The sequence below is a fragment of the Lagenorhynchus albirostris genome, chromosome 3 (genome assembly GCF_949774975.1).
Source record: "Lagenorhynchus albirostris chromosome 3, mLagAlb1.1, whole genome shotgun sequence".
Lineage (NCBI taxonomy): Eukaryota > Metazoa > Chordata > Mammalia > Artiodactyla > Delphinidae > Lagenorhynchus > Lagenorhynchus albirostris.
Genome location: NC_083097.1, coordinates 110608841 through 110621628, shown reverse-complemented (window position 1 = coordinate 110621628; position 12788 = coordinate 110608841). Strand labels below are relative to the sequence as shown.

Genomic DNA, 12788 nt, shown 5'->3' with positions numbered 1-12788 from the left:
AGAGGAACTCGAAGGGGTTTCCCCTTGTGTGCCACTCAGGGCATGATCCCTGAGAGGGGAGAGCTCACTGGTTTACTCTGTGTGAAGAACCAGTTTCAGAGACTGAGTCAGAGTTTGGGGGCAAAATAACTGAACTGTCTGTGCTCTGTGCTGTGGTCAGAGGTGAGAAACCAAGGAAGGAGGCTTCCTGCTCTGGACGAAGGAGGAAGGCTTCTCCCTCTGATCCCTCCCCTGGGGTCGGGCGGGCTTGACTCCACCACGGCTGACCTCCACCACCTGCAGATCCCTGGTCTGTGGCGGTCAAATCGAGAATCCTTATTTGAATTGCAGAGGGAGGCTTTAGCACCGACTGGTACAAATGGACTTGTTTCTTCTGCCACCATCGCTTTCATGTAACAATTCCCATGTCTGACCATGTCAGGTACATTTAATTAGTGTTGAAAAGCAGCTTATTTGGTGAGATGATCAGTTTCTAACCCGAGTAAATGACTTTCTTTATGACTATAAATTAAGCACATTATATCTTTTTCAGGCATCATGGTCGTCCTCATAAATACTGTAGGCAGTTGCTGGCAGTCTCACTTGGTTACCTTTCCCATTACTGTTTTATCATCGTCCTGGTAGGAGGGGGGAATTCATTCTGTTTTCATAACAAGGAGGAAGTGGTGACAAGGGCCTCATTTAATGAAACCACGCTTGGCCGGCGTCTCGGAGGCCGGGGTCGGGACCCCAGGCCGCCCCCATGCACGGCATTCTCTGCTTGTTCAGGGGGCCTACTGGCCACAGACTGGGAAGGGCAGGTGCAGGGCTTTCAAGGTACTTTTGTCTTAATTGCAAATAATTAGGAATCAAATATTTGCCAACAGCCCATTTCCATGTCAGAGAGAACCTGAGTGTTCTTGGCCACTTCGATGAGCACAGGTTAGCACAACTGTTTTCTTAACACTGACCCCTCAGAGCACAGCGTGGGGGAGGCGCTCGGAGCCACACCTGCAGGATGATCAAACCTGGGCGTCGGAAGCGCCACGTGCAGCGCTGGTCCTCAGAGGTGTTGGGTGCAGCCTGGGCATGTGCGCGTCTCAGAGGGGATAGGATCAGGTAGAGAGGATTCTCCCCACCCCCGTCCACAGCTCACTGGCCTTCCTTTGATGCCTGCCCTGGATTAGGTGGTCTCTGAAGGGCCTCGCTGCACTGCCACTCCTGTTTCTAGTCCCCTTTACCCCAGAGGAGGCCCACCTCTACGGACAGTTGCCTCCCCTTCATGCCTCCATCCCTCCAGTTCCCCATGTGGAGGTGGCAAGGGAGGCACACCCCTGAACAGTCACTACATGCGGGGGCCCTTTCCACCTTCCCATCCCAGCTTCTAGCCTGGGGGTTAAGCACCGAAACAGTTAGGGAGAACAGCTTTGAAAACTATTGTGTTTCTTAAATTCTGGGTGAGGGGCAGGCTCAAGAAAACAAAGGCCCTGCACCCGTGGGGCGTCCTGAGGCCAGAGAGTGGGGCAGACCCTCTCAGGATCAGGGGGTTCAGAGAGGGGCCCTCGGACTGGAGGTGGCAGCAGGCACCTGGTGGAGGAAGTGGACCCCAAGGGTGCATTGGAGCTGATGTACCAGAGAGAGCCCAGTCTGGGCAGGTAGCACAGCCGGGGCAAAAGCACCAAAGCAGGAACTGAAAGACCAGAGGCTCGGAAGGTTGGGCTTTGTTTCTTCAAAATGGGGTGGCTAGTGGGTATCCTCATCCCACAGGGCAGTTTATTAAAATAGTGATACAGGGGCTTCCCTGGTGGCGCAGTGGTTGGGAGTCCGCCTGCCGATGCAGGGGACATGGGTTTGTGCCCCGGTCCGGGAAGATCCCGCATGTCGCGGAGTGGCTGGGCCCATGAGCCGTGGCCGCTGAGCCTGCGCGTCCAGAGCCTGTGCTCCGCAATGGGAGAGGCCACAGCAGTGAGAGGCCCACGTACCGCAAAAAAAAAAAAAAAAAAAAAAATAGTGATACAGTGGCAGTACTTTGTGGGAAAGAAACAAAGGCTGATATTTTTAGAGCTGGTTAGTTTCTTCCAATAGCCTCTGGTGCTCTCCAGGATAACCCATTTTCCAATAACCCAGGAGAATCATACTAATCAAGCACACTCCGTGGCAAAGCAGCCATAAGCACCCTGGGTGAAGGGCCTCCGGCCCAGAGCCTCCCACTGCCGAGTGCCTTGGCTCCCCGCCGCCTGTCAGCCTTGACAGGAGGGTGCACGCTGGGGCCGGTGAATGCCACCTAGCCTTCACGGTGACGCGCCAACAGTTAGCCAGGTGGCTAAAGGAGATTCCCACGCCCACTTACACTCTGCACTTTTATACTGCTCAGAGATATTTTGACCTTCTAGTTTATTATGATTCAAGAAAAAGTCAATATTTCTCAGCTTGCCAAGGCTGGAGGAATTTAAATGAGTTATTGAATCAAGCAGTTAATCTACCGATAACTGACTTTTTCTTTTCAAATCTATAGTGATGAAAAACAGACTCAACCAAAAACAAGTTTTTTTTTTTTCCTTAGGCATGTTAATCCCATGCGGTAGGACTTGAGGCTGAAAGTTCAGTCTTGACGGCCCAGGCCATTCTGTCTTGCCAATATTTTGAAGAAAATTTAATTAAAACTTAAAAGCAAAAACTTCTGTGGCCATAAAATCTGCATTCATGTTTTAATTATTTGCGTCTTGATAGCCCTTTATAATTCTCAAGTTGCTGTCTGTTGCCATTAATGCCACGTGGCAATCATCCAGTTTTCTGGACTCTCTGGAGGAGTGTCACGTTGGTAGTAGATGCTAATTTGGCCCTCCATGTAGGTGTACCTTTTCAGCAATAAGCCACTCTACCAGCTGTCCTGCTGCTTTGCTGTGTGAGCTCTAGACACCACTGCCTGAGATCACTATGGGCATGTGTTGGGTGCAGGAGACACACAACAACATGGCAAGTGTGAGACCCAAAGGAACACAGCAGCTGCTGTTTCCATGGCCTCAGCCTTCTTGCCCGTGGCTGCAGGCTGCAGGATTGTGCTAGAAAGGACTGAGCAGTGGACAAAGGCTGCTGGTGCCACCACTGCTATTGTGTCCTAGAGAACTGTATTCTCCTCAGAGGAATAGGTCAACTTTTGGCCTCCCTGCCTTGGCTGCCCCCCAGTCCTGAAACTTAAGAGTACCATTTTCGGGCTTCCCTGGTGGCGCAGTGGTTGAGAGTCCGCCTGCCGATGCAGGGGACACGGGTTCGTGCCCCGGTCCGGGAAGATCCCGCGTGCCGTGGAGCGGTTGGGCCCGTGGGCCATGGCCGCTGAGCCTGCGCGTCCGGAGCCTGTGCTCCGCAACGGGAGAGGCCCCAACAGTGAGAGGCCCACGTACCGCAAAAAAAAAAAAAAAAAAGAAGAGTACCATTTTCTCCTTACTCCCTAGACCCCACCACGGCTCCCCAGTCCCTAACATATCAGACCAAAACGCCTCTGCTTGGCTGTCTAAGTCTATAAGGCAGAACCACGCCTTGCTACCCTTATCCCCCCACCCCACACCGTCTCCTCCCAGAGACAGGCAAGTGCTCCTTGCACTGTGGTTACGGGAGCCTTGGCTCAAGCCCTCTGTCCCTTGGAAAGCCCTCCTCCGCTCAGTCAGCAGGGTCCAGCGGTACTTTGCCAGCTCCGTGTGGCCCTCTGTTTACTCCTCCCTTCCAGGATGGGCAGGGGTCGTGTCTGAGATGTTTGGCGAGAGCCAGCCAAAAAACCTGGGTTCTACACGGCAGGGCACTGCTTGTAGCAACCCCGCCAGAGGGGCAGGGGCTCCATGGGGCGCCCGAGCCCCCAGGCCTGAGCTTCACAGCCTCTGCTCACCACAGCCTGAAAGAGCCACACACCCCCGCGTGCTCACGGCTGACCTTCTGTGTTTGTGTGCCCGGCAGGGCTTTCCGGCCACCGTGGGCTGCCGGCCTCCTGCAGGAAGAAGTTCTGCAGCTACGGGAGCAGGTGCGCGCTCAGCAGGGAGACGGGGGAGCCCGAGTGCCGGTGCCTGGAGGCCTGCAGTCCCAGCTACGTGCCCGTGTGTGGCTCCGACGGGAGGGTTTACGAAAACCACTGTGAGCTCCACCGTGCTGCCTGCCTGCTGGGGAAGAAGATTGTCATCGTCCACAGCAAGGACTGTTTCCTTAAAGGTAGGAAGACGGCTCCCTGCTTCTATGCTCGTAGGTTGTGTCATGGATTTGCTAATGCCTTTCTGACAAATGACCTGGGTGCTGCGTCTTACAGGTTAAATGTGTTTTTAAAAAAAGAGAAAGAGGAAAGAGTCTTAACAACATAGCAGCAGCAGCATTTCAGAGATGCGTGTTCATTTGTGTCCACCTCCAGAGGCCCCTGCCCTTAGAGGAAGGCCCTGGGAGATCAGAAGCCAGGGAGGCCCACTAAGCCCTGGGCTGGTGCAGAGCATGTGTCCAGTAGGAACCAGGCTGAAAGGCACCGCCCAGGTCTCTTGCACAGGGTAGGCACTGCCCAGGTCTCTTGCGTAGGGTGGGCCCTGCCAGGTGGTGGCAGAGAGCACGTTGGCCCCTCCGGACAGTGTCTCGTGAATCAGGAGACCATGCTGTGTGTAGAATGTGGCCGGATGGACCCCGCGGTCCAGTGGTTCCCAGTATGGTGGGCACTCCAGCTCTGGCCTAGAGCGGTCACCTGGCCTGTCCAGAACACCTCTGAGTAAGATGAGGAAGGCCCTGCAAGGACTTCAGAAGGTGTCCGTGGAGTTGGGGCCAAGGGGTTCATGCCCTCTGCTGGGCTTGAGGGAGAGGGGCAGTGCCAGCTCCCAGTGGATGGTAAGAGCCTCAAGGGCAGAGCCCGTGGCTCTCGGTGCACGAATATAGTCTCAGCACGTGGCTCAGGGCCTTGCACCAAGACGTCAACAACTCACAGACGCTCAAGCATATGAGAGCTAGACCGCAAATTCCCGTGTTCACGTGGCCCCAATGAATGGTGCATGCCACAGCCTGTAGGAACATTGGTGATGCTGAACCCAAATGGCCGCACGTGAATAAATCAGACGATGTGAGACGGGAGAAGCAGCACTTGGGCAGGTGGGAACAGGCCCACTGGCCCGAGCCGGGGGACGCTGGAGGTGGGGAGCCCACGTGGGGCTGCATGAGGTCCGAGACGTGCTGTGGGGCAGGGCCGGGAGGGGAGGAGAAAGCCTGGATGGAGCCCCGCTGCAGAGTGCTGGTGACACTGACAGAAAAGGGCTTCTGTGTGGTTACAGCTGGGAGCCTGGGTGCCCAGAGGGAAGGGCAGAGCTGTGGTCTCACTTGCACAGGCGCCAGGACCATGTGGCAGGAGGATTCACAGTGGAGGAGTCCAGGTCTGTGGGCCTTCTGCACCCTGAGAAAGGGCAGCTTTCCCACCTCGTCCACGGGCCCCGGCAGTGGGGTCCTGGAGCAGGCGGGTCTCCGGAAAGTTGAGTTTATCTTGTGATGGGAAGTCTTAGACCCTTTCATGGCCATGCTTATGACACGAATGCTGACGTGCTTTAGAAATCATGAGGCCCAATGTGGAATCAAGACAAAATGAGCCCAGGAAAAATGTCCGAGGCCTGGAAGCCCTGCCCAGCCCAGGCCTGCCGATGCCTCAGCCGCCGTGAGCACTAAAACACTTGACCACTTGCTCCATCCAGCCTTATTGGCCATGTTGAGTTTTATAGACTGATGTTCCATTCTCCGGTTTCCAGTATCCCCCAGCTTGCATCTTTCTAAAGGTTTTTATTTCTGCATCAGAGCGTGCACAGCCTCCTTCACCATCGGTTATTCAAACAGCATTTCTTATGTCACGTGAGGGAAAATCACCCACCACAAAACCTGCCACGGTGAAGGATGCTGGGGGAGAGCTGGAGAGCGTGCGGGAAGGGCAGGCAGATTAGGTCTTGCCTCTGCTTCGTGCTGATTGAATTTATTCACCAAATCCTTCTGATTCGTTGGGTTTTTCACCGATTTTGTGAATTCCCACCCACGTGAGTGGCAGACAGAGCCGCTCTGCAAAAGATCCCTTTTCGGTGGAAAGGGGTACCTACAAAGTCCCAGAGGGACCTGGGGTTGCAGCCCAGTTCTGTGACCTTGGGTGCATGACTCCGCCTCTCTGGGCCTTTTCCTCAGCTGTAAAAAGGGGCCATTGGCAGTTCCCACCTGCTCCGTGGAGAAAACTAAAGGAGATGCAGCACAGAGACCACTTAGCGTGGGCCGGGTGTGTTACACGTGTCGGGTATTAATGACACCTGTTGTCTTCATTTATCTAATTCAGTGTGGCCTCAGGCCTGGAGCAGAGAGGTGCACAAGCTGTGAGGGGAATGCAGAGGCAGGAACAAGGGCTCTGACCAGCAGGTCTTAGGCCCGGATGGCTTGCTGGTAGATGGAGAGTGGGAGAGGAACATGCTGAGAGTCAGGCCCTCAGGCTATCCTGGAGATGCCCACCTGGGGCTAGGGCTCCCCCGTCTGCAGCCCTGGCCCCATGGGTCTGGACCCCATGGAGAAGCCTTCACTGCCTCTGGTTCAGCATCAGCTCCAGTTCCTAGGCAGGAGGCCAGCCAGCCTCTCCTTCTCTAGCGTTTCCATAGGGAATGCCCAGCAAGCAGTAGAGATCTGTTCACTGGTCCCAGGGCCTTGGAGGGCACGGAGGCAGCCAGACCTAGGAGGGTGCTTTGGGAGCGCACTTCTTCACCTTCACCAGAGCCATGGCTCCAGAGGGCCATGACAGAGGGGCAGGCAGGATGAGATTCTTGGGAAAAAGCCTGGTGGGTATAAAGGACAGCTTCCTTCAGTCCTCACCCCAAGATGGCAGCAGAGTATTTAATGCCATCTTGAGCTCCATTGATGATCCCGAATTTCCAGGGAGTTGTTGATCCAGGAAACTTAAAAACACCTTTTTCCCATGCAAACAGAAATTCTAAAATCATGATGTTTCACTGTCTTTTCCTTCCAGCTTTACAAAGAGAAGTTATGACTTTACTCTCTGGGGCTTTCTCTGCCCCCAGAAGTCACTATATTAGGACCGTTCTTATGGAGTTGGAGCACGTAGAGCAAGGGGGATGGGGACGTGGTGGTGGGTTCCTAGGCGAGGCCGCCGCAGTTCAGAGCACTTGCTCTGCCACCAGAGCCCCTGAGCCCTCACTGGGGTGCGGAGGGTGTTCTCAGGGGTACCGCCTGGGGACATGACACTAACCCCTCTGCCAGGGAGGAGACGCAGCATTCGAAGCCCATGTACAAGAAAACTTGTGGTATCACATTCCCGTTGCCATGGCAATGGGATACTGTGTGAATACAGAATGAAATACAACATCATTTAGGGATCATTAGCTGGTGAGAAAATCAAAACTGAACTCAGCAGCCTTGCTTCAGCGGGTGTTGGCAGCTTCCATACCAGCAGTCCTGACGTCCCAAGCAGGGTCTCACTCGCTGAAAGTCAGGGGGACAAGGGAGGTGGGGTACTGTCTCTCCTTCTCCTTGGGGCAAAATTAGAGCCACATTTGTCCTCGGTACCAAATATTACCAGTGAACACCAAGATAGTAGGTGGATTTCTCCGTACCTTTAACTTCTTCTAGAGTTTGTGTCTTAAAAGTTATCTTGTGACATGGCATTCCTATTTGTATACTTTTAAAATGATTTTTCTGACTCAGTTCTGAATTCACACTTTATCTCCTCACTGTTGGAGAAGACAGGCTTGCCACTCAGCTATCACTCACCACTCCTGGCTTGTATTATCCCAGATGATCGTGTCATAGTTGGGCAGTTTTCCCAACAAACCATGAAATTATGGAAGAAAGAAGCCTGTTAGGGTTTCAGTTCTAAACAGACCATTAAGCTTCCTTATCCTGCATGGAATTTGTAGGTACGCTTTGGTGCTTCTGAGGGGAGTTCCCAGGCTTATGAAATCAGAGAAAATAGTTGCCGCTTTTTATTTTAAAAATTAAACATGCTATAGACTCACTAATAAACCTTTTCTTCTTAAGTGTTACTAAACACAGGAATAAAAACCCAAACATCTGTTACAAGTTAGCAGAGCAGATAGATCTTGCTGCCAAAGACTTCTTTTGGGTATTTAGTTGTTGTTGTTACTTCACATCTTACTGCTTTAGAAACATAAATTGAGTCCCATGCCTCCAGGGCATTCCCACACTTCGACAAGTCTCCTCTGCCCTGCCAGGGAGAGCTACTCACATTCCCAGCTGTATCGGCCCAGCCCCAGAGAGACTCAGCGTCCCACGGTGTGGGAGCAGCGGGCGCAGGGCCGTGTTGGTGGTAGCAGGCATCCTAGGGGATTTGGCTTCACGCTGCTGGAGAGGTCCCTACAGCAGGGAGGTGCTGGGGCCTGCGGAGAGGCCCATGCTGAGGGAGCAGGTGGCACAGGACCAAAGGCACCGGCTTTAAGTCAGCCGTGGGGCTGTTCCACACCACCTTGGAGAAGACACATAAGCTCTGTCTCACTTACTGCGTCTGTAAGATGGGAATGATGATAGCGCCTACCTCATGGTGTCGTGAGCGTAAAATGAGCAGTGCCAGTCACATCGTGAGCGCTCTTCTCTAAGCAGTATCACAACACTCCAGAGGACGGTGTTGTCATTGCAGACATCAGGGCACGGTCGAGAGGCAGACGCAGGAGGCTGTAAGAACCCTGCCCGCATGTGACCACGCTGGATATGGGCTTAGAGGTCAGGCGCGTGGGTGTTCTGTGAACAAGGGGAGAGAAGAACATTTGTCCTCCACGTGTGTTTAACGAATGACTGGAATTTGACCTCCAAATGATCAAACTTCTATCAGCTTCTCCAACTACCTTGGTTTTTTTTTTTTAATTAGAGTAAAACCGTTTTACAATGTTGTGTTAGTTTCTGCTGTACAATGAAGTAAACCAGCTATATGCACACCTACATCCCCTCCCTCTTCGACCTCCCTCGCCCACTTTACCCCCCATCTAGGTCATCCCAGAGTGCCGAGCTGAGCTCCCTGAGCTATACAGCAGGTTCTCAGTAGCTTTCTATTTTACACATGGTAGTGTATTTATGTCAAACCTAATCTCCCAGTTCATCCCGCCCTCCCCTCCCCTTCCCCACCCACCCCGTGTCCACATACCTGTTCTCTACACCTGCATCTCTATTCCTGCCCTATAAGTCGGCCTTGCTTTTTGAAAAGAGATGCAGTGAGTCATCCAAGTTCACCCCGTGAGCTAGTAGAGATGGAAGAGGAGAACCAAGAGCTCTTGATTCCAGGTCTAGAGGAAGTTTCTGGAATGCCTGAAAGGCCCTCAGAAATCCAATGAAATCCTCAGTTGAGCCTGAGGGAGGGATTGGTCCACCAGAGGATGAGAAGGGGAATGTCTGGGGAGGGAGCTGGAGAAGAGACATTTGAGGTGAATCTTGAAAGGTGAGTGAGGGCATCCTAGGGTGCAGACGGGACAGAGCAGGTGATTCAGATGCAGGTCCTGGGTGCGGGGGGCGGTGGGGTGGGGGATGGTGACGGAGACTACAAGTGAATGCAGACAAGTGGGTAAGAGTGAGGCCTGTGTGCCAACCTAGGTAATTTGAACTCAAGCTGACTGAGTGTCAGATAAGATAGTCCAGCTTTCCCGTTTCCCAGATGGGAACCCGGAGGCCCGGAGAGGACGAGTACCTGCCCCAAGTTCCACAGGCTCTGTCGCTACAGCCCACCCTTCATAATCACCCCCAGCTTCAGGGCTCTTTTTAATTCGGTCCCAGCAAGTCATGTTCGCAGCAGATACGACTGCTTTATCCTTTTCCTCCAGGAGAATTTGTGGAGGGAGGACTCAGGAGCCATGGTCAGTGGGAAAGACCTCTGCTGCTGGGCCAGGCCTCCCTGCTATGCAGGTCAGCAAGAGGCCCATCTGGGAGCTTCTCCGGGAGAGCTGGCTCAGTCACCCCGAACCCACAGGGCTTCTGCACACCAGAGCACCAGACCACTTCCTCTCCCCTAAGGAAGGAGTGGGAAACTCAGCATCTCCCAGAGCTGCCAGAGGAGGCTGGAGACGAAGCCACAGAGCCTCTGGGGCATGCCCACTGCTAGCTTGCTCTGGCCTCTGGGCATTGGCCTCTACTTTCTCTCCAGCCCCCCTACCTGTTTCCAGTTTCTTCCAATTGTCCTTCAACTCCTGGTCCCACCTGCATTCTGTCCAAAGGCCGCTGCTGCTTCCCCAGCCCTTGCAAAGGAATCTCTCTGTACCCTTCCTGTCCTTCACTTTGAGCTCCACACAGGGGGATGTGGCCATTTGCCACCAAGCTGTCTCTCTTCAGAGATATTGGTGTTTTTTTTAATTTTATTGAAGTTTAGTTGATTTACAATGTTATGTGTACAGCAAAGTGACTCAGGTATACATCTGTATATTCTTTTTCATATTCTTTTCCATTATGGTTTATCAGAGGATATTTAATATAGTTCCCTGTGCTATACAGTAGGACCTTGTTGTTCATCCATCATGTATATACTAGTTTGCATCTGCTAATCCCAAACTCCCAGTCCTTCCCTCCCCTACCCCCACGCCCCCTTGGCAACCACAAGTCTGTTCTCTATATTTGTGGATCTGTTTCTGTTTCATAGATACTCATTTGTGCAGTATTTTAGATTCCACATATAAGTGAGATATGGTATTTGTCTTTCTCTTTCTGACTTACTTCACTTAGTATGATGATCTCTAGTTGCATCCATGTTGCTGCAAATGGCATTATTTCATTCCTTTTTATGGCTGAGTAGTATTCCATTGTAGATATGTACCACATCTTCTTTATACATTCACCTGTCAATGGACATTTAGGTTGTTTCCATGTCTTGGCTATTGTAAATAGTGCTGCTATGAATACAGGGGTGCATGTATCTTTTTGAATTATAGTTTTGCCTGGATACATGCCCAGGAATGGGATTGCTGGATCATATGACAATTCTATTTTCAGTTTTTGAGGAACCTCCATACTGTTCTCCATAGTGGCTACACCAATTTACATTCCCACCAACAGTGCAGGAGGGTTCCCTTTTCTCCACACCCTCTCCAGCATTTGTTATTTGTAGGCTTTTTAATGACGGCCATTCTGACTTGTGTGAGGTGGTACCTCACTGTAGTTTTGATTTGCATTTCTCTAATAATTAGAGATGATGAGCATCTTTTCATGTGCCTATTGAATGTCTATATGTCTTTTTTGGAGAAATGACTATTTAGGTCTTCTGCCCATTTTTCAATTGGGTTGTTTGTTTTTTCGTTATTGAATTGTAGGAGCTGTTTGTATACTTTGGAAATTAAACCCTTGTCGATCGCATCATTTGCAAATATTTCCTCCCAGTCCATAGGTTGTCTTTTTATTTTGTTTCCTTTATTTGGTTTCCTTTGCTGTGCAAAAGCTCATAAGTTTGATTAGGTCCCATTTGTTTATTTTTGGTTTTATTTATGTTGCCTTGGGAGACTGACCAAAGAAAACATTGATGCAGTTTATGTCAGAGAATGTTTTGCCTGTGTTCTCTTCTAGGAGCTTTATGGTGTCATGTCTTATATTTCAGTCTTTAAGCCATTTTGAGTTTATTTTTATATATGATGTGAGGGTGTGTTCTAGCTTCATTGATTTACATGCAGCTGTCCAGCCTTCCCAACACCACTTGCTGAAGAGATAGACAATGTTGAATGTCCACTGGGTGCCAAGGCTGTGCAGGACCTGAGGGTACCAGTCTGATCAGGATGCCAGGCCTGATATCATGGAATTAACAGCCAAAAGAAGGTCGGGGTCTAGTCCCCAGTACCCCCACTGTCTGGGCCACTGTGTGGGGCTGCTGTAGCCAGAGACACCCCAAGATCTCGAGGACCAACGGGAGTCTTCACGGACCGTCTCCTTCTTGCAGCCTCCTCCATAGGTTCTGCCAGAATCAGTCCATCACCAAGAGCCTTCCAGCACAGTGGCCCTCGGGTCGCAGTCATCCCATTTATAGTATCTGCTTCCAGGATCAAGAAACATGACTTAAACATGTGTCCCCTCTGGGTATTTCCTCTAGGTTTTATGCAACACAGTGTCCTGACGTGAGCACCCTGCAAGTACACAAGAGTGCTGTCAGTTCAGCATGTGTGGTGTGCTTCACAGAACCACCACACTCTAAATACATTCCAGTAATTAAAAATTGCTAATAAGTTACTGAGCTGAGAAAGTCTCCCACTGCACTGATTTCAGTTATGGAAACAGGTTGCAGTCTCCGAGGCCCCCCACAATGTTCCCTGTTGTTTCCCAGCGTGCACTCCCTCTTATTCCAGCCCCTCCTTCTCTATGTCCACTGACAGGCTCACACTCTTTCACCCTACAGCCTAAAGAGCTGGCTTCGTCCCAGCATCCCTCAAGGTACCATTTCACCTCTCCCCTCCTTCTCTCCCAGGCACCTGAAGCCTTGTCTGCGCTGGCTGCCTCCACTTTCCCAGCTCCCTGGCGCTCTGCCCACCAAGGCCTGCGCCTGGCTCTTGTCCCCATTAAGAACACCGTATCCTTGTAAATGCCAGGTCCAGGTGGCACTTTCCAGGCTGGTCTTACTACATCCCTCCTACATGGGTATCCATCAGTCTTCCTGGTCCAGCCCCTGTCCCTCTGACTCTTCACAGGCCCCCTAGTTGTTCTCCCAGCTCCTGGTCAGATATTTCTTCAAACCCACCTTCCATGTGGCTTTAAGAGTGAACCCTCCAAGAGGGTTGTAACTCTGACCACGTGCTCTCCTGCTTGAACCCTTTCATCCATTCATCCAAAGAACATACACTTCCTATGAGTTG

At 51.7% G+C, this 12788-nt stretch overlaps 1 protein-coding gene across 1 annotated transcript in view; it reads left to right on the top strand.

The window, feature by feature from the left end:
• Positions 1–12788, top strand: part of FSTL4 (follistatin like 4) — a 441369-nt gene that overhangs the window by 194628 nt on the left and 233953 nt on the right. The window contains exon 4 of the mRNA XM_060146246.1: positions 3928–4176. Coding sequence (XP_060002229.1) covers positions 3928–4176 — 249 coding nt within the window. The remainder of the gene's footprint in view (positions 1–3927; positions 4177–12788) is intronic.